Consider the following 20,419-nt stretch of genomic DNA (forward strand, 5'->3'; position numbering starts at 1 on the left):
GAGGCCCAGCTGACCAGGAGGGCCCAAGTGGATAGAGACCGGGCACAGCCTTTCCTTTCTTCTGAGGATCATTGGTCCTCCGACTCGCCTGCCCATGTTCTACTTCCACTGATCACCCCTGTCCAAATCCTGTTGAATACTCTACTGCAAGGTCCCAAATACTCTTATGCATTGCTGAAAAATCTCCCAGTGGTGCCAGCATCAGCTTGAGGCTAACCTCGGAGACTGCCTGTGTGTTCCCATTAGCAGGCCAGTGCTGCTCATTCCGGGACAACACTTAGTACCCAGTGACCCTAAATCTACCGCTTTTGAAGATCAGGCCAGCTCTTTGAAGGAGAAGCGGTTCTGAGAGTTTGTTCTTACACTGGACATGTGAACAGACCACAGTGTTCTCACTCCCCGTTGGTCTTCCCTGGTAGTGCTGGAAAGAGCGAGGCCCTCCTTCAGCTGACACTATGACACCTAGGGTGGGCAGGGGCAAGCAGGTGGCTGAAGGTGAAGGTGACATTTCACACCTAGGGTCTTGTTGACCTGGCACGTGGACTAATGCAGCTTCCACTGAGGTGCACATGAAGTATAACCCACATCTGGAAAGTTCTGGGCCTGGGCCCCATTTCACCTCTTCCACCACCTTCCACCCACAGCACATGGGTTTCACGCAAGAAAAGGAGGGTCCCTTTAGGTCTGACCGCTTCCACTGCTGGCCTTAAGGCCATACAATTTTCAGAGGCTTTTGGGGATCCTAGGTGCCATGAAGCCCCTTGGCTCACAGCTTATCTTAAATATAGAAATGTCTGCAGCTAAGGTCTTGGAGGCACCAGGGGGCCCTGCCGCAGAGTGCCTCTTCTAGAGTTCATTGATCCTACTGTACTGGTGTCTACTGGCACACCGCGAAAATGCTGGCCCCTTTCTCACGGGAACAGGAACAGTCGGTAGAGAATGGCATCCAGGGCACTCTAGGTACTGCAGTGTACAGCTCTCTCGATCCGCATGAAGCGTTCCGCCTCATATGCAGAACACTACCTGTGTTCAGAGCTCTAGCCTGCTCACAGCACCCACGCTGTATGCAGAACCTCAACGTAAAAGCAGCATCTCCACCCCGTCTGCAAAACCCGGCCCGCAAGCAGTATCCTCGCCAATGCTGAACATCCCCACCCTGCAGGGAGCACCTGTGCCTGGTGACCAGCACTCCAAACCTGCCTGCGGCATCCTACCACGGTTCAACGGCTGAGTTTTATATACAAAACTCTCGCGAGGGGCGGAAAACTCCTCCCAAAACCCAGGGGTGCAGGGAGAAACCCCCAGACCAAGGCGGCCACATGGACTTCTCCCTGAGGCCTGCTGCCTGCACCGCCCTAGCATTCCATTTAATGACAAGAACTCCGGCAGCGAGAGCACAGTCGGGAGGCCCCTGGCCTTGGCGTGGCCTCCACTTCGCCCCCGCCCCATCAACACCCCAATCTCGCCTTTCCCGGCCCAGCGGCCCAGCGCGCTCTTGGAGACTGGCGGGGCGGTCCAGGCGGACGGCGCTGATTGGACCATGGCTGCGATTGACAGCTGCAAGCACCACTTGTCACGGTAGCTGCGGCCGGTGGCGCCCGCTCGGGCTCGGCTCGGGCTCGGCGGCACTCGAAGCTGCTCGGCTGCTCGTCTGGGCTCGGCTGAGCGGCTCGGTTCGGTTGCTCGGCGGGGCTCGGCTGCACGGCCACGGACGGGCGTGCGCTGGGGGGCGCGGGGCGCGGGCCTCGGAGGTGGCGGCGGAAGCCTGGTGCCCCCGCCCGCCGGGTCCTCTCAGAGAGGCAGAGAGGCATCCCCGCGGCCCGGCCTCACACGGGTGCGGCGGGCGCGGCGTGGGGGGCGGCGGGGGCGCAGAGCGGCGCGGCCCGCCCGGGGGCGCCGCTGGCCGGGTCAGCGCGGACGGCGCTTGGCGGACTCGGACGCACGGCTGGCCGGCCCCTCCCTGCCCGCGCGCCCGGGCGCCCACTTGCCGGCGCGGGGCCCGGGAGCGATGACATCGACGGGGAAGGACGGCGGCGGGGCGCAGCACGCGCAGTATGTGGGGCCCTACCGGCTGGAGAAGACGCTGGGCAAGGGGCAGACAGGTGCGTGCGCGCCGGCTGCTGGGGGCGCGGGCGGGGCCGGGGTGGGGGGCGGGCGCGCGGCCGCGGGGCCGGTGAGACCGTGCTGACCGGCCGGGCGGGGCTGAGGGAGGCCTCAGAGCAGGGATGCTGCAGGCCCGGCCCGGCGGCCGCGAACAATGGGCGGCGGTGCGCCGACGTCCGCCGCACTCCTGGGTCCCGTGGTGGAGCCCCGCAGCCCACCGGTTGCGGGCGGGCGGGCGCAGCCCAAGGGCACGCGGCGCGGCCTGGGGCGCACGGCGATTGGGGCAGCAGGAGCCGGGCCTGGCGGCTCCCGGCAGTCCCGCTGCAGGTGCGCGGCCCGGGGCCGCATTGTGCGCCCGAGCTAGCGCCGGGCCCATTGTGCCGCGGGAGGAGGGGGACGAGCGGGCGCCCATCTGCCGTCTGCCGCGCTAATAGGCATGCTGCCTGAGCAGCTGCGTCCCGGCTGCATGACCCCCACCTCCAGGCAACGGCCACCGCCCGGCAGGACCTGGCCTGGCTTTCCTAGGTTGGGGGTGACAGCTCAGGAACCTTAGGAAAGCTGGACAGCGCCTTCTTCTGCACCCAGCCTCAAGCCTGAGCGTCTGCGACACTGGGCTTCCCTGGGGAGGTAGAGGGTGACAGTTCCTGGGCTTGAGCCATACATCCCCGTCTGACGGTTGGAACAGACCTGGGCCTACAGCAGAGACGAACCTCCCCAAGAGTCCTCACTGTCTTTCGCTGGGCAGGTTCCATCTCTGCACAGCTTTCCCGTAGACTAGCAGAGAACCCGGCTACCTTGAATTTGGCCAGCTTTCTGGAACGGGCTGGGTTTAGTCAGCCCCCTCATCTGGTCAGCTAGGCGCATTCACACAGTCGTCTTTGTGGGAGGCTGGGACTCAGCCATTTTCTTTCTTCTCCCAGGACTGGCCTGTCTTCAGGCTGCCCAAAGGTCCAACTGGCACTGCCCACATCTCCTTTCCATTTGGAAAAGTTCCCCAGAGCCAGTGCAGGCTTGGGAGTGGAGGACAGCGGGAGGGTGCGGTGTGGTTCAGGTGGGGGCTTAGGGGTCCTCTAGAAGCACCCCAGGGCTTCAGGGAGGCAGTAGTAAAGGAGATGTTTGGGAAGGAGATGGACCAGGCTGAGTTCCCTTGGAGGCCTGCAACTGTGATGTCACGGAGGCATATATATATATTTGGACCCCAGAAGCTACATCTTCCCACCCTGGAGTCAACCCCTAAGCTCACCAGTCAACACCAAGTCACTGAGCAAGGGACTCGGGGCTGAGGGTAAGGCATAGGCAGGTGGTGTTCCATTGAGTTTTGCATGTTTCCTGGGATGAGCAACTGTAGTGTGTGAGGGAAGGGCCTGGAGCAGCAGAATGCAGGAGGCATTAAAATAATCTAATTATCCTACCAATAAAACGTTGTTATAAGAAGCCCTGGGCGTGTAAGTGATGATAGCAGTGAATGATGCATGGTGCCTTGTGGACCCTGTGGGTAGGGGCTGGCTTCCCTGTTTTCTCTGTGGCGTTACATGGTCGTGTAGTTAATGGCACCATGATGGCCAGTGATCTAGAAGGACCCTGAGCAGCCTTGCTCCTGGGCCGTCTGGGCACACCACCCTCTCTCCTGACTTCTGACCACCAGAGTGCAAATGTGCAGCTGAGGAGACTATTCATCATGTGTGTCTTCCTGCTCTGCTATTGAAAGGTCATCCTGGTGGATGTAGGTAGGTCCTGACTGTATTTGCTGGGCCTGGCCACTTAACACCAGATGCCAGCCGAATTGCTGTGTCTCAGCCTTCTGTGCTACCCCTGGATCAGGCAGAGTCCAACTTCTTGCCAGGAAAGCTTGATGGGGCGTGTAGGCTCGACTCTGTCCACTTCTGCCCTGCTTACATGCCGATCTGAGGGTTTCTCCTGGCATGACCACATGTCATGGGAACACACACACAGATGGCTCGCAGTTCTTACCCACCTGCTCATTTCAACACTAACCCTTGCTTCTTTCTGCTTGTGTCTGCCTATCCACACATAAGCTGCTTCTTGGGGCTGTGGGATAGTCTGGTGGCAGTGAGCCTTGTGGAGTAGTGTAAGGACGTTACCTAGAGGAAGACGGACCGCAAGATGTTGCCTCCATGGAGTTAGATGGGGTAGGGAGTATGTGGCTCCTCTATGCTTTCTGGAGCATCCAATCTGCCCCTTCTTTTGGACTACCCATGGGTGGTGGCTTGGGCCCAGGGAGTTTCTCTTATCACTTTTGCTGGTGTTTGGCCTTGCACCTGGCTGCTGTGGCTGTGGTCATGCAGTCATCTCTCTTCCTGTTAAACTACCCTTGGAGGGCTTGAGTATATCCTCTGATGACTTCCCCCCCTGGGTCCAGGTGCTGAGTGACATTGGAATGCTTGGAACCCTGACCAACAGAAGCTCTTCAGGAGTTGGGGGGGTTCCTGGGCTGGGCTGGGCACTCCAGGACTCTGCAGGACTTTCCCCTGATCTAAGATGTGTTTTCCCCCTAGTTCTTTCCAAACTTGGCCCCTACAGAGATGGGAGACAATCCCTCCCTTTGGAGGCACCCCTAGAGACTGAATTGGAATGGGAGATGCCTCAAGTCTAGGTAGCACCAGGACCAGAAGGAGGGTTACATAGGCTGTGTAGCCTCACTACTCTTCTGCCATGCTGGAGCTCTGTCTCCATGGGCCCACAGCTCAGGAGGGCCTGTAGGATCCTGTCTTTGTCAGGATTTCTATAGCTGTGCTACACACCATAACCAAAAGCAACCTGGGGAGTACAGGGTTTATTTCAACTTACACATCACAGTCCATCAGGGAAGGGAGTCATGGCAAGAACTTAAGGCAAGGCAGGAATCTGGAAGCAGGTACTGAAGCAGAGGCTACAGAGAAATGTTGCTTACTGTTTTGCTCCTCATGACTTGTTCAGCCTGCTTTCTTGTACCACCCCAGGACTGCCTACCCAAGAGTGGCATCACTCAGAATGGAATGGGCATTTATCATATTAATCATTAACCAAGAAAATGGTTGTCTACAAGCCAGTCTGGTGGGGGCATTTTTTTCCCTCAATTGATCTTCTTCTCTCTCCCCAAATCTAGTCTGTGTCAAGTTGATGTAATAACTAGCCAGCACAGACCTACTATAGGAGGTGATGACAGGGCCCCCTACTCTGCAAGAAGTGGTCAGTCAGGCCAAGAGAAGGGCATGAGTGGGGGATTGCCTTCAAGCTTAACTGAATGGGCTCACAGGTCAGTGGAGGGTCTGCCAGATTGAGAAACCTGAAATACCCATTTCACACTTACGAATGGCCTTTAAGAGGTTGGATGGGAGCTCTGATGACTGGCAGGCTACAGGGGAATCTTGAGGTAGAAGAAGCTGTGAGGGTGGGATAGGTGGGCAAGGCGGGGAGACAGGTGAGAAGGGAGACGGATGTAGAGAAACAGGTGGGGATGTAGCAGACCTGTAGGTGTCACAGGGCCAGGAATGTTGATATTCATGGGTAGAGGGCAACACAGTGAACAGAAGCAGGATTGAAGGTAGCTGCTGGGACCAGGTCAGTTTTTGAAAGTCACGCAGTGAGTGGCTGCTGTGCCGGGCCCTGTAGATGAGCCATGCTGGTGAGGAGTTGAGGGGAAGCTGTGTGGGGCCAAGCCCCAGGGCCCCTCAAGCTGTGTGGAAAGGGCCTGGTGGCTTCTGCAGCAGTGAAAGTGGGTGGCATGTTGTGCCCAGTGATTGCCACTCACCAGGTTTGTCTGGCTCCTGCCGTGAGTCCCTCGTGGAATTATACAGCCTTCTTCCACATCTGGCTCTGGCCATCTGACCTAGTTGTACAGATGAGGGTACCGTGGCTTCAGAACTAGCACTCTGTTAGAGTTCTACTTATTGGGAACAGGGGATGATTTATCTCCTGCCCAGGGCTTTGTTCAGAGCTCAGATCAGGTGGTATGCAGGTCTGGGAGCTGCATGGGTCATGCAGCTCTCCTGCCTGTCTTCTGCCCTGCTCAGCTCCTCTCTGGCTAAACCTGGGCACTGCCAGCCCTCCTTCCACAGTTCATACTTGCTCAGGAGCTCCTCTTCTCTCTGGGAGCTTTTCACAGGCAGCAGGACGCAGAGGCCAGGGAAGCGGAGGTGTGCTTGAAGGATAAGTGCTCTTGGTAGAGGTTGGAGAACCACAGGGGAACCATCCTGTCCTGGCTCACTGAGGTGGCTCACAGTGCATCTGTGTCCCCATGCACATGGGTCTCTGCCTACTCTGATGAAAACTGGCATGAACCTTTCATGGACCCTTGAACTCCCTGCCATGGGATGGGGTATGTTTGTACTGGAAAGGCACACTATGGGTGCTCACTCAGGATGTGCCGTGTGCCTGCACAGATCCTTCCTTGGTGTGCTCATGGGCCTCTCTTGTGTGGGCTTTGTCCAGGGCCTGGCTACACACCAGAGCCCTCGTGTAATAGGCCTATGAAGGGCTGACTTCTAGAGTGGGCCATGCCTAGGTCTCTGCCCTGCTGCTGCTCAGGGGAGAACTGTGTCTAGAAGCAGAGGCACAAACTGTCCTGTGCAGCTGTGCTGAAGTAGGTGCGGGCCTAGCCTTCGCCGAGACTCGAAGCAGAATCTGCTCTTTCCACTGCTCTCCAGGCTTTGTTTCTGACAGATCATCAGCAGGTCTCAGAGGTGAATGCCATTGTGGCCAGCCATAGCCACCACAGCAGTAGGTGGTGGGTGGGCTGAGGCTCTGGGGGCTCTAGGTCCCTCCATATCCCTGGCTGTCTTTACTCTGATGGTAGCCAGACGTCGTCTGCCATTGGTGTGTAGATGCCCCTTAACTTGCCATGCACTGCCCTTCTCTGAGGCTAGTCAAGTTACCTGAACAGTAGTGTGAGGTTGGCAAGGCCTGTACCCCACCTGTTAGCAACACCAGCCAGGCCCACTCCTGGACACAGCCTGTCAAGTGTGTTCTGGTGCCCTGACCATTCTATCTGCCCTAGGTTCTTCCATGGTATTTGTGGAGTGTGCCAGGGAGAGCATATCACTTTAACCCCTTCTTACCTTGGTACCCTGCTTTTATACCACACAGTGGGCAGCTGGCCCTCCCCAGGATAGCCAGCAGCTATTATTAAGGGTGACTCATGTCACTAGAAAGTCCCATTGTCTGGACTCTGGCAGAGTAGTGAGGATACCTTCACAGTGACCTAGTGGGGGTATTTCCTTCAGAGAGTCTCAGGTTGTCCTTGGTGGATCAGGTCTGGAGGTCCCGTAGTCACCTGGAATTTAGTGGAGGCAATTCTATGCCACTGATTCTGAAGGCTGTATGCTGGCTGCTAACTATAGCAGAAGGGCGTTAGGCCTTTGACCTCATTTACAAATGGGTTTGGGAATGAGGTTTCCTTGGGACTTTTATGAGGCTCCAAAGCTGAATACAGTGTCTGGTAAGAGCAAGTAAGGGTGCCTGTCATGGCCCTTCTTGGGGATACTATGGTAGATGAGGGTCTCTTGGTGCTCCTCTGTTTGAAGGGGTCCCTTATTTTGCCCTGTACTCTCTAGGAAGTTCATGGGCCCATAAGTGGGCTTGCTTGAATAGAAGTAAGACCTGAGCTCACCTGCTTAGTAGCTAATATGCCTGGTGACTGAGGTCCAAGCCTAACGTGGCCACAGCTGCCCACAGGCCTCCACAAGACCTTGCCCAGAGATGCTAGCTGAACCAGGCTGCCCAGGGTTCTGAACAGGATGGAGGCTGGGCTTTGACTTAGGCTTCAGGGACAAAGCACGGATTGTGCCAGAGGGGCCACCACTCAGAGCCCAGCCCGCTTGGTTCAGGCCTTGTTCTGTTGTTTCTGAAGGGGCACTGTTCTGGATCCTAGCAGCTGGGAGCCAGCCCCGCCTGCTGGACAGTATCCTGAAAGTCCATCTGTTTGATAAGAAACCTCCCATTTTTTTGCGGGTGGATTCTGGCATGCTGGTCACAGACTGGGTCTAGGGTCTTATTCCAGGACTAGAGGTTGACAGCATCTTCTTGGGTGAGTGATCAATCCATGTGGAGTCTTCACTTCTTAATTGTGTGGGAGGATGTACACACCTTCTCTGGTTAGCCACAGTATCCTTGTGAACTTGACCAGGGTCGAATGGATAGTTTGGGGACCTTGTGGTTCTGGGATGGCTAGAGAAGGCACAGAGCTGGTCCTGGAGCCGTTGGGAATTCTAGGTTCATTTATTTGGAGGCTCTCTGGCACAGAAAGTCTTTGGCCTTCTTGGGGATAGAAGTGCCTTGGGCGCGTTCACCCTGCAGTTGCCCACTCTGAGTCCTGGCCCTAGGGGCAGAGGCTTGAGGGCAGCTTGGACAGCTGCCTAAGGGCCAGTGACGCAAGTAGAGGCGGCTACACGTCAGCTGAGGCTCAGAGCCGTGGGCGGTGTGCGCAAGGAGGCTATGAATGTGGCTGTTGAGGGACAACTGCGCTTGGGAGCCCCAGTTACCCCAGCTGCCTACAACCCTTGTGAGGGTGAAAGTATCAGGATAGGAGTTGGGTGGCCGTGCCTGGGGGGCCCTCAGTGCTCAGGGAGTAGGTTGCTGGGTTTAGTCACGTAGCTGTGGGTCCTTGAGAACCTGTTCCAAGAGCCCATGGCCAGGGTGAAGCCAACTTGGTAGGATTACTGCCACATGAGTTGGCTTGCTACAAGCTCTCCTGGGTTCCTGGGCCCCTGGATACTGATTTACTCAGCATGTGGCTTCTGTCCTCAACTGAGAGTTCTCTTGTCGTGACCACAAGTCCTCACCCAAGGAAAGATACTGGCCAGAGTGGGCCACTTTGAGGGATTATTGGTGCTGGGGTTGGGGAGGTTGTCCCTGAGGTGGAGGTCTTCATGCTCTGGGACTGGAGTCCATTGGACAGGTAAGGATCTGTTCAGCTTCCTCGTGTGTGGTCAGGTGAAGCCCCTCCCTCAAATAAAAGAGCTGTAAACACCACCCTCAGCCTCACTCTCAGACACAGCCTCCGGCTTGTGTTGGTGTGATTAGTAGGCCCTTCAGAAGTGACCTGAATACCCAGAATGCCAGCCCTTCTCATTTTAGACCGTATTGAGGGGCACAGAATTTCACTGGCTTTCGGAAGCGGCAGTGTCCATCTATTCTGGCTGTTTCTGGATCTCATACACACAACATCAAGTAGGTTCCTAGTCTTTAGAGTCACATTGTGTCACCTTCCTTCAGGGCTGATGGGGCTGCAGACATGATCCCACTGACCTGACACTCCCCAAAGGCAAGTCCATCTCACGAGGAGCTGGGCAAGCCCCATCCTGTACTGCAGCAAGTAGTGTTTGCACCTGTCTGGAAGCCCTGGCGTCACGACTGTCCTGTGGCAGAGTTTGTGTACCGTGTCTCTGGGCAGGTTATCCCTAGGACTTAGTTGAGAGACCAGACTACAGTAGGGAATTCTTTGTTCTTCATGCCTCTGTCTATGTGGGGGTGAGACAATGAGAAGATGCCAGGAAGACCTTCTTAAATGTGACTGAGCAGTTCTGTGCCTCTTGATGTGTCAGTGACAACCTCAGGGTCAGTGATGTGCAGGCTAAAGGACCTGAGAAAGAAGGGGAAAGAAGATAAGTGGTTCTTTTTGCTTGTTTACCCCTCCCACCAAGGAGATTTTCCTGGAACCCTTGTTGGCGGAGCAGCAGGCAGAGAGAGGTGATGGGATTATGGTCATCTCTGCCTAGCCAAGGGGATTCTGGGCAGGCCCAGTCTCTTGAGACTCAGAATGGCACCTTTGCCACCTTCACAGGCTCTGGACTAGTGAGCAGGCAGGCTGATTCTGTCTCTTCTCATGTGCCCGTGAAGTCTCAAGCAAATCCCTAGATTCCTACTGGTTTGAGCTCATCTCACTCTGACCCTGTCTCCAACATACTGGGCATTAGTGAAAGGGACTTGGGCAGCAAGCCGACAGAGGGTCTTCAGCTTAAAGGATGTCCTGTGGGATTTCTATTGTTTGAGGCTGTTATGGAAACTGTCCTGTGTTGGGTCAGTCCTGGATTATGGCATTGCCATGTAGGATGTAGAGGGGTCTTTAAAACACAGTATGCCCCTTCTTGACATTCCCTGCTGCAACCCCCAGCAATGTGTACCCAGTTTTGTTTCAACCCTACTTAGTTGGAAAGAAATCATACCTGGTAATGTTCCAGTATATATATATATATATAAAAGACAGAGACTCGGAGGATCACAGAGCTGTTACCATCCCAGAAGTAACTCTCCTTCTAAAGCAGCATAAGCTGGTCCAGCACTTGAATGAGAGTAAAAAGCTTTCCAGGGCCTGAACCTCTTCCACTGACCGCTTGCATTTGCTGATCTGTTCCTCTGGAAACCTAGGTGGGTGGATTTCTCAAGGGTGAGAGTGGCCTCTTTCTGGGCATTGGGATTGCCGTAGATCCAATCATCTGTCCTGAGCCTTTCAGCAGGTGTAGACAGAGGTATGGGTAGAAGGATGGCATCCCAGCTTAGGCCAGGTCTCTCAAACTCCTGTGTAATTGATGTCAGAGTTGTTGCTCAGAGCCAGCCTTCATATATGCCAGGCAGGGCAGCAGTGTCCCTCAGTGCCCACTGGCTCATGATACAGCTTCCATCTCCAGAGAAGAGGGCTTCCATGCAGTCAGAATGTGGTTTTGTGAGCACCACTAGGGACACTACATTTCCAGCAGATGGACAGTGGGTGCAGTAGGCATGGAGCTGGGTTAAGCAAGCCAGCCTACCCAGGCCCCTTGCTTCAAGGCCCCACATCCTAGCACCTTTCTTCATGGAGCTCTTGTGCTAACACACTGACTTATGGCTTCTGTGTGGCTCAGGAGGCTGTGCCAGGAGTTGGGAGGCAGTGGCAGTGGCAATCATGGTCATATTGCCTGTCATCTAGCAGATGCAAGGAAACTGGCATGGGCATCCCTGGAGAATGAGTATTTTCATTGGCATTGGAGCTGCTGTTATAGCAGGCTAAGCTTAGTGCCTGTAATACATGTCTAGATCACAGGTATCTTGGGTATGCATGCAACTGTGGCAGTTTAGAAGAGTACACCTTTCCTCAGCCTGTTGTTAGTCCACGTATGGGAGGTGTCAGGGCTGAGGAGTCCCTGGGACTATTACCCTTTACCTGAGCAGCCCCAGACCCCTGCCCACCCTGTACTGAGAGAGCCCTTGGCTGCTGGGTGCCAGCATCTAGTGACCCTTGCCCACCCTACTTTTCAGAGAAAGCCTTTGGCAAAGCCAAGTGGTGCAGGGGCCTCAAATTCCTGGGATCCTCTTGGGGGATAGCCTCGGGCCTTCTGCTCTACTGTGGAGAATCTGTTCTAAGCTCCGCCTTTGCTTGTTACTAATTGGGAGCTGTCCAGCATAACTGTGCTGAAGTCTACAACTTCTGCCAGGTGGGGTTGGGGGGAGTGTGCTTCTGATAGCCTCTGGTCTTCAGTCCCAAGCTTTAGCTGTGCTGAGCTGTGTGAGGGACTCAGAGGTCTTTGGTGAGTTTCAAGATTTGTCTCCCAGATATGGCTTTGGGCTTTGTGATGGCCTTGAGTTGCTGTTGGGACATGGACCTGGCTATGGGCCAATGGAAACTTACACATATTGGGCTTCCTGCTGCCAGTCCTGGCCTGGCCTGTGTGCTCAAGGGTGCTTGGTGCAGGCCTCCGACTGCCTCTGGAGGAGGACACTTCTCATTGGTACAGACTCTGACATTGGCTTCCTCACCAGGTGGTAGATCCTCCTGTGAGTGGCTCTGACTGCAGGAGGATGCGGACATGGCCTTTCACGTGGGCATCTCGGGGCTGGGGTAGGTCTGCCATTGATGAGTGTGGCTTGTTTCAGAGTTCTGAGGGTGGATGGCATGCTAGGATGTGATGATGGTCTTGGGTAGCTGTTGGGATGTGAAGTGAGGAGAGACTGACTGTAGGCCAGGCTGATTTCCTGCACCCTACCCATGGAGGTGAGAGGTTACTAGTGCTCACTTCTGGCTGCTCCAGCCCGAGTCCTTCATTTCCTCAGGGCTTGATCCTAGGCTAGCTCTACTGGCTCCTTGCACACAATGTCCATCTTTCCTGTCACCTCCCTCAGGCTAACTGGGAGATGGGAATTCCTGGAAACAGGTGACATTTGCAATAAGGAGAGGCCTTGGGGGTCTCAGGAGGGACTGCTGAGCCAGAGGATTCATGAAGAACCAGCTGCAGGGGTATCTTTATAGATAAAGAAGCGGGCTCATTTGTGGGTGCCAAACCCCAAATCTCAGAGGAGTTACAAGCAGTCTGACAGCACACAGTAACTGCCACAGCTGTGTTCGCTGAAAGAGCTCACAAGCCCACTGTCCTGTCCCATTCTTGGAAGGATATATTGAGGGCTATCCCAGGCTGCAAATTGGAAATCCAGTGACATCAGGACCCAGTGTCTGTGGGGAAGGGGTCATGCTATAGGCTTGGCATAGGCACTTGGTAGTCCCATTATTCCCCAGAGCTTGGCTTAACTGTCCTAGACACACTGACAAATGCAGGCAGGAGTGGGTTTGCAGAAGTACCCTTGCCCCAACCCCTCTCCTGTGTCATGCTGCTTTTCCTGATACACATACCTCTGGGACCTATGTACTTCCTGCATGTACCCTAGCATCATCTGGAGAAGAGGAACACAGAGCCTGGTTAGGTCACTTTGTTCTCAGGCCCGAGAAGGGAGGATGATGGCTCTCACCCCTAGCTACATTGTCTTTGGTTCACAGACCACTGTTGGGGATCTCTGCCTTGGATCTTTTGTTGCGGTGCTGGGATGACAATTCCACCAGGGAGGACTCTTGTGGGTCCTGAGCTGATAGGGTACCACTTTCCCTAGTACAGCACTGCTGGTTGGGCATGTGCTAGTCGGATGCTCTTGAAGCTGCTCTCTTGCTGGTAGATGCATGGCTGGGGTGGGAGGAGGGGGGTCTCCACAAGTAATTACCAGCCTGCAGGCTCATTCATGCTGCCAAGGCTGGGTCTGACTGCCCAATGTGCTTTGACCCACTCTCTAGATGGAAGCTTCCAGAGCTAGTGCTCTTCTCCAGCCCTTCAGAAGCACCTGCATTTCCTACAGCGTTTTCCTCCAGGCTTCAGCTACTCTGGGAGGCTTGCCAGGGTCAGATGGTTTGCCTCCTGACCTCCAGCACCCCAAGGCCTTTAGGGCTATGGGACCTGAGGTGTGGTGATCAGCTCCTTCTAGCAGGCCTCTCCTCTGTGCCCGTGCCTCTCACTGTCTGCCTTCCCAGCTCTGCTCGCATTTGCAACACCATGCTCTTCCTGGTCCTTCCTCCTCTGTCCCAGCCTCTCCAGGGGCTCCCTCCCAGAACTGTGGACTTCAGAGTGGGTGTATGAGGACAGAGCCAGCCAGATGGCCCTGCCTAGTGCCCGGGAGGCAGACACGGGAATAGAGACCCCACTGCACAGAATCAGGCCTTCTGATACCAAGTTCTAGCATCGATTGGGAACTGGGATGAGGACAAAGGAGAGCTCTTGGACAAGGCAGCCCCCAACCTGAGTGGCAGCCTGGAGAGGAAGAGGTGGCTGAGGCAGACATAATGCTGGGCTTCTCAGTTGGACACTAGCTCGGTGATACTTGGGGACAGATGCTGCTGTTTGGAAGTACTGAGTGTGGGCCGGCAAGCTCTGCCTCTCTCCTCTCCCTGTCCTTCCTGCCCGCTGCCCACTAAGCAGATTCTATTATTACCTTATTGCAGATTACTGGCCTCCTGCTTGAGGATGGACGGGCAGGCACTGCTGCGGGGGTGGGGCCAGTGTTTCTGTCCCTGACAGCAGGTGACTGCAGGACTCAGCGTGACTCCCTTCCCTGACAGTGGCCTCCCATCAGCATTGTAGGCCAGGCATGGGTCCATCTGTCCCTGTCTCTGATTATCTGGGCAGCGTGTCCCCCTGGTGGGGGGAGGGGTCCCTGATCTGTGTATGTTTTCTCAAGGGAGGTTGCTTCCCTGGACATGAGAGTAGTACTGGCCAGGCTGTCTCCCATTCCTTGGCTATAAGGACACCTAGGCAACAGCTGGACTCCTCAGCTTCCTCTTAGTTCATAGGTTCTGTCTTAGTTTACTGCTCTGTGGATTCTTGCCACAGGGATGGTACAGGGCAGGCATGGGGTGAACACTGGCTAAGTGACATGGAGGAAGGCGGAGGCAGGTGAGTCCCATCTAAATGGAGTAGATTTGCCTATTCTGGCCCATTGGTGCTCATAGCTGCCAGTAGTAATGGGCAGAAGTATCCCTGGAAAGATTAAGGATCGAGGCCTTTTCTGCCCTTGAATTTCTCAAGGAGTTACTAGGTTCTGTTGGTGAGAAAGCCCAGAGTGTCCTGCCAGGACCTCACATGCTTGTGGAGGATGCTGCTAAGGGACACTCATGACTGATTGTGAAGGAGCTAGTGGAATTGGGACATCTGTAGGTTTTGCAAGTTGTCTTTAGTAGTGTCTGGGTTTCTGGGAGAACATTTGGGGTGGCCCATCACTGGCTGTCAGAGGGCCTGAGTGAAAAGCCTGCAAGATGTTCAGATGGGGAGACCTGGAGCCTTCTGCTTTAGAATGTGGCTTGAGGGTGTATGCAGATCTGTAGGCCTGTGTGTCTATGTGTGCACGTGTGTGTCTGTGTCCTACATTTTGTAGGCTTGTGTACCTATGTACATGTAGGCATGTGTGAAAGTGTGTACAAGGTATGTGTGTGTGTGTGTGTGTGTGTGTGTGTGTGTAGAGCTGAACTCTCATGTCTCCCTCTGTGTGGGATGACAGTCAGAGACTCCCTGGGGTTTCCCAAGGAAGGCATCCCCAACCTCATCACCATGGCAACCCCATTGCCCATCCCTTGGGCACTGAAGGGGTGGGGCCTGGCAGGTGCAAAGCAGGAGATAGCAGCTACAGAACTCAGCTCTGCCAACACAGGGGAGCATGGGAGTGGATATCTGTCTGGACTCCCACAGTCAGGCCTGCAGGCTGTAATTGCTCCTTCCAGGCCCCCACCTTCCCAGAGCATTACAGGCTGCCCATCTCTGTAATCCTGTATCTCTGCCCTGCCTGTCCTGTCCCTCAGAAGCTAGGCAGCTGCTGGTCAGAGTACTACCACTAGCTGTGTCTCCTTTACTGTACTACGGTCTGCATGCAGGAGGTGGGAATCTGCCCTCACGTTCATGGAGGCCAATGGGTGTTCCCAGTGTTGGCTCCCTAGGTGTGGGCATCAACATCCTTCACCCTATCAGGCTGCCCCTGGCCCCTGCTCATTGTTCCACCTTTACCCTAAACATGCCTTCCAGGAAAATGCTGCTCCGTCAGAACCTTCTCCTTCTGGGGTCTCTAGGCCTGCCACTCTGAAAGCAGCTCAGCCAGTGGCCTAATCACCTGCTTCCATTCCCTAGGTCCTGCACCTAGGGAGGGAAGAAGAGCAAGGTTTCTTTAACTAGGACACCAGCTTAGATGAACGGTTCACTCAATTGAATTACTGAATAGATAAGGGATTTATCAAAAATACCTCATCGGGATAATTTTGCAGTATTGAATTGCGGAGCCCAGTTAATAGAAATGTAATGTGATCACCTGGCACTGTGGAGACTGGAGTGGGAGGTCCTTTCCAACCTCTAGGGACATGCCTCAGCAGGAAGGGAGTTCCCAGACCTGGCTGAGTCTCCAGCATGTATAACAGAAGTGGCATACGGGGGATGTCCTGCTAGATTCCTTGTGTGCCCTGAAATTCCCAGTTTCATAGCACTTGTGACCCCAGATAAGGGTGCTAGGGGAAGGTTGCCCAACATGAGGGGACTGCAGAGGATGCCCATGGTGCACACTAGTGGGGGATTGAGGCCTCCACATGGGTTCTTGTACAATCCTTCCTGCTGCTGGGCTTCTGTGGGGGTGTACATGGGGTTAACACTCTGCTACAAGTTCTTGGCCCCTCTTCCTCTATGAATGGAAGACATGGAACTGTCCCCCATCCCTCACATAGGGTATTGATGGTAGATCTTGGAATGTGCCAGGAACCTAGACCCTTTAACCATAAAGTCCAGCTCTCAGGACACCCCTCCCCCAACATCCCCATAGCCTCTCCTCCAGGACACACACCTGTAGTCTGCTTTTTCTTCTTGCCAATGTGGAGTATTTGTGATACCCAGTTCATGGCCTGGCCTAGATTTCCTCGAGCCTCCTCCACTGTGGGGCTTACAGTTTGCTATGGGGTACTTCCTCAGTCTAGTCCTTGTTTTTCATTCTTACACATGTTTATGGTCCTACTCTTAGTACTCTTAGTACCCTTAGGGAGGCTCACCTACCCATCCTGAATCCTGGCGTTAGAGGGTTGGTGTTCAGTGCCTAGACCACATGTCAGTGTACATAAGGAGCAGAGCCCAGGGCAGAACTATTGAAACAACTATAGAGAATACATGTCCTTATTGTCCCTTAGCTTGAGTACATGCTTCTTGCCAGACCCGAGTGCTGTAGCCAGTTGTCAGGCTTGGCTGTTGGGTCTCACTCACTGGAGACACCCACACTACCAGTCCAGTATTGACTATGAATCTGCCTGCAGACCTTAGCCTGGCCACAGAGTTAGATCCAAGTCAAATCTTTTCTCCTGCTTCTCATGCTGACTCCATCTTGGGAACAAGAGAGCCTTTGGAAGAGCTGGACTGGTGGCTGGGCCCCTGGAGAGGTGGCCTTGCCTAGGCTACAGATGTGATGCCTATTTTTTTTCTTATTCCTCTGTCACTTTATGTCTTCCTTTACACAAAAATTTTCCCCCTTTCCTGAAAGTCTGTTCTAATACCTGAGGGGATGACCTGGTCTTGGAGCATTCTAAACTCTGGTCAGAGTTCAGAGCCTGTCCTAGATGTATTGGCAGGTGAGGACAGTTTCTCCATGATACTTCCCGGGCAGGGCATGTGGAGCCACTTAGCTCAGGTGTTAGGCCATCTACATCTCATTGGAGAATTACCTGTCATAGCCTTACGGGTGCTGGTAATGTCCCGACCCACACCAGCCTGTCACTCTGTGTGTTTAGATTGTAGAAGTCATACTAACGTCCATGTGTTGTTCCAAAGGCTGGGATAATGTGCCATGCTAACCAGTTTGTGAAGTGGCAGAAGGCAGACCTTGACAGTGATGGAACTTAGCTATGGTTGCAAAGAATGCAAGGATACTTTGGGGGGGGGGGTGCGTGAAGGCTGTGCAGGCTTTCCTGATTGGCTGATGACTTAGTACATGAGTGCTGAATACAAGATAAAATGAGTTTGAATTTCTTGTAGCTGTTGTCTATTGAGAGTGCTATGGGATGTAGGTGAGGTGGGAATGCTGGACAGCAAGTCTCAGTGTGTGGAGGTACACATCAACTGTTTGAAACAGAAGACAGGGACTGTGAAGACCCTGGGGATGGATCCATATCCTCTTCCCTCTTACCACTTGTCATTCAGCCTTTCTAGTTTCTGAGATTCAGGTATCTTATAGTAGGGGTGCCCTTGCTTTCTATGCCGTAGAGTGGCGTGAACTTCAGAGTGATGCTGGAAAGACCTGTGCAGCATACTGGTGGATTGTTGGCTGCTGTGGGTCCTGGACAGTAATGAGTCCCCAATGTTAAGCACAGATGGGTACTGGATGTCTCCTCTATTCTTTGGGCCATTGGAAGTTTTATGGGTAGCAGACATAAAAGGAGCCATATTCTGTGACTTTGGGAGCTGGTTACCCACACAGGCATTATCCATGAACCTCAGCCAGGATGTCCTTGGGCACCCCTTCTTTTGGGTGTTGGCAGATGAGGGCACAGCAAGGGACCTGGGTCAGCGGACAGTTGAAAATCAGTGCTCACAGGACTCAGTGGCCAGGAAAGTGTCTGGGGTACAGTGGGGATCAGAACCTAACCCCAATGAAAGGAGGCAGGAATAAAAGGGGAGCCTTGGATGCTCCTGCCTTATCGCTCCTGTCACCATGGCAACAGATGGAGGTTTGGAAGAAGAGAAGGAGGACTCTATATGAGGTGCCTGAGATTTGGAGACAGGGATGCTTCAAGGATCATTCAAGAGGGAGGGATATGACCTTCTCGGGGCCATTGACCCCCAAGACTTGTGAGTGGGCTTTACTCATGAACCTCTTTTTTAAAAAGCACTTTTCAGCCCCATTCTGATTTCAGAATGGCAGATTGGGAAGGGTTTCATGCTTCCAGCTGGAGAGCTTCTGTTGAAGTGAATGTCAGGGCAGAGAGATTGACAGTGGACATGACTCTCTCACACACCCTGAAGCCAGGAAAATGCCTCCCTGGGACACCAACCTCACCCATAGATAGTCATGTCCCAGGTATCTCTGAGACCTTCCTCCCCTCCTCCCCAGAGAGTTTCCTGGCCTGACCTGGCAGGTAGAGCTGGGCTGTGGAGTACCACCTGGCTATTCTCCCAGGCTCAGCCCTCAGTACTCTGATCTCTTCAAGGCTGGATCTCTTCTAATGCAGGTTTGGACCAACCCTGCATGGGACATTTACAGCCTGTGAAAGTTCATATTGGTGCATGAGGGGGTGAGAGAGGGAGTTGAGCTTCTGGGAAGGCCTAGACAAATTCCTGAGCAAACAGTGGGAACTTTCACCGTGGATAGGGAGACCAGCCCTTGTCAGCTGTTGCATTCCCAAGTACTGTGGGAGCTTGGCACTTGAGCTGAGTCCTTGGGCTGTTGTAATAGGAGCAGCGGGGCTGCGTCCCAGCCGCCCCGCTCCTGCATGGCTAGCTTATGCCCCGAAATAATTACACGGAAACTTTATTCTTTTAAACACTGCCTGGCCCATTAATTCCAGCCTCTTATTGGCTAGCTCTTACATATTGATCTAACCCATTTCTAATAATCTGTGTAGCCCACGAGGTGGCTTACCAGGGAAAATCTTAACCTGCGTCTGTCTGGAATGGGAGAACCATGGCGACTCCCTGAATCTGCTTCTTTCTCCCAACATTCTGTTCTGTTTACTCCACCCACCTAAGGGTTGGCCTATCAAATGGGCCTAGGCAGTTTCTTTATTAATTAACCAATAAAAACAACAGATTAAAAAATCACTCCCACATCATTGGGCCTCTGGGGAGGAGGTCATCACTGGCTATAAACCTGACCTTGGTACCCAGGAGCAACTTGCCAACCTGGTTTGGTTTTAGAAACCCCTACCTGCCTTTCCCTCTGGAGCACAGCCTCTAGCCCCAGTGTGTTTTCTCTGCTGCATCTTCCCCAACAGTCAGTGAACTGGGGTATGGCTTCCTTAGGTGAGGTGCAGTGGCAAGGGAGTAGGCACCTCAGAGGGGATCAGAAAGGAAGGGGCTGGTGTCAGTGCTCAATTGGAGACAGTGGTAAGGATCCCATGGTAGTTTCTACCCTGGATCCAACACTGCCCACCTGCCTAGTGTAGGCAGTAGGGCCCAGACTACACAGTGACACAGTGTTCTACCATGACTGTGGCTCCCAGGCCACCACCATGTGGCCCCTCATTCTCCAGAGGTGGATATAGGTCATGATCTCCTTGGACCCCAAACAGCAAAAGATAGTATATAAGCTTACCTGCCAGCCAGTGCATGATCCTCAGCTACATGCCCCTTCCTCCCTGCCACAAGCCTGGTTGGTGTTCTAGCCGGGCCTCCCAGGGAGGATGGTGGAGTGGGTATTTGTCTCATAGCTACCCCAACTCACACTAAGGCTGGAACCAGTTTGGCTATATTGGCTATAGGCACCTCTGGTGGTCCTGTACTCCACTGTAGACAGGGCTCTCTCCAATTTCCAGTCTTCTGCGTTAGATGACTTCACTAGGACATGGTAGAGATGAGCACATGCCAAGCCCACCATCCTCCCTATTAATCCAGAGAATTTTCCCCTTCCCAGTTCCTGGGTTCTGGTCTTACCTCCAAGACCCACACAGTAATGATCCCTGTGGGCCTTTAGAGGGTGCTGAGGGGAGATGGACCACCTCAAGATGCTGTGAGTTCCTACAGGACCATTACATGGTCTTGAGTGCAAGTGGGTCCCTTTAGCTTGTGAAGGCCTCTGGCATTGGTGTTGGCAGAGAAGAGTGACCCTGTCCTCAGGTATGTTGGAAAATTAAGGATATCACGTCCTTCAATGAAAAGGCCTTTCCTCTCTGCCCAGTATACAGAGACTGGGCCAGACAAAGAGGAGGGAGAGGCAGCTGTGATAGGACTTGAGCTTTGCCCCTCTGACTGTTCTAAGATAGAGACCCTGCTAGTCCCAAGTCTGTGTCTCTTGGTTCCCAGGAAGTTGCTGCGGAGGTGCATACAAGCATGGCCTTCCTCTCCTGGGCTGACAGTGT

General features: G+C 54.0%; 1 protein-coding gene across 7 annotated transcripts in view; it reads left to right on the forward strand.

Moving 5' to 3' along the window:
- The first annotated feature begins 2,008 nt into the window (after nucleotides 1–2,008).
- Nucleotides 2,009–20,419, forward strand: part of Brsk2 (BR serine/threonine kinase 2) — a 50,574-nt gene continuing 32,163 nt past the window's right edge. For all 7 annotated transcript variants that reach the window (XM_050137831.1, XM_050137830.1, XM_050137832.1 and 4 more), the window contains exon 1: nucleotides 2,009–2,102. In XM_050137831.1, coding sequence (XP_049993788.1) covers nucleotides 2,009–2,102 — 94 coding nt within the window. The remainder of the gene's footprint in view (nucleotides 2,103–20,419) is intronic.

The sequence above is a fragment of the Alexandromys fortis genome, unplaced genomic scaffold (genome assembly GCF_014885135.2).
Source record: "Alexandromys fortis isolate MF-2015 unplaced genomic scaffold, M_Fortis_MF-2015_v1.1 scaffold_3, whole genome shotgun sequence".
Classification (NCBI taxonomy): Eukaryota; Metazoa; Chordata; class Mammalia; order Rodentia; family Cricetidae; genus Alexandromys; species Alexandromys fortis.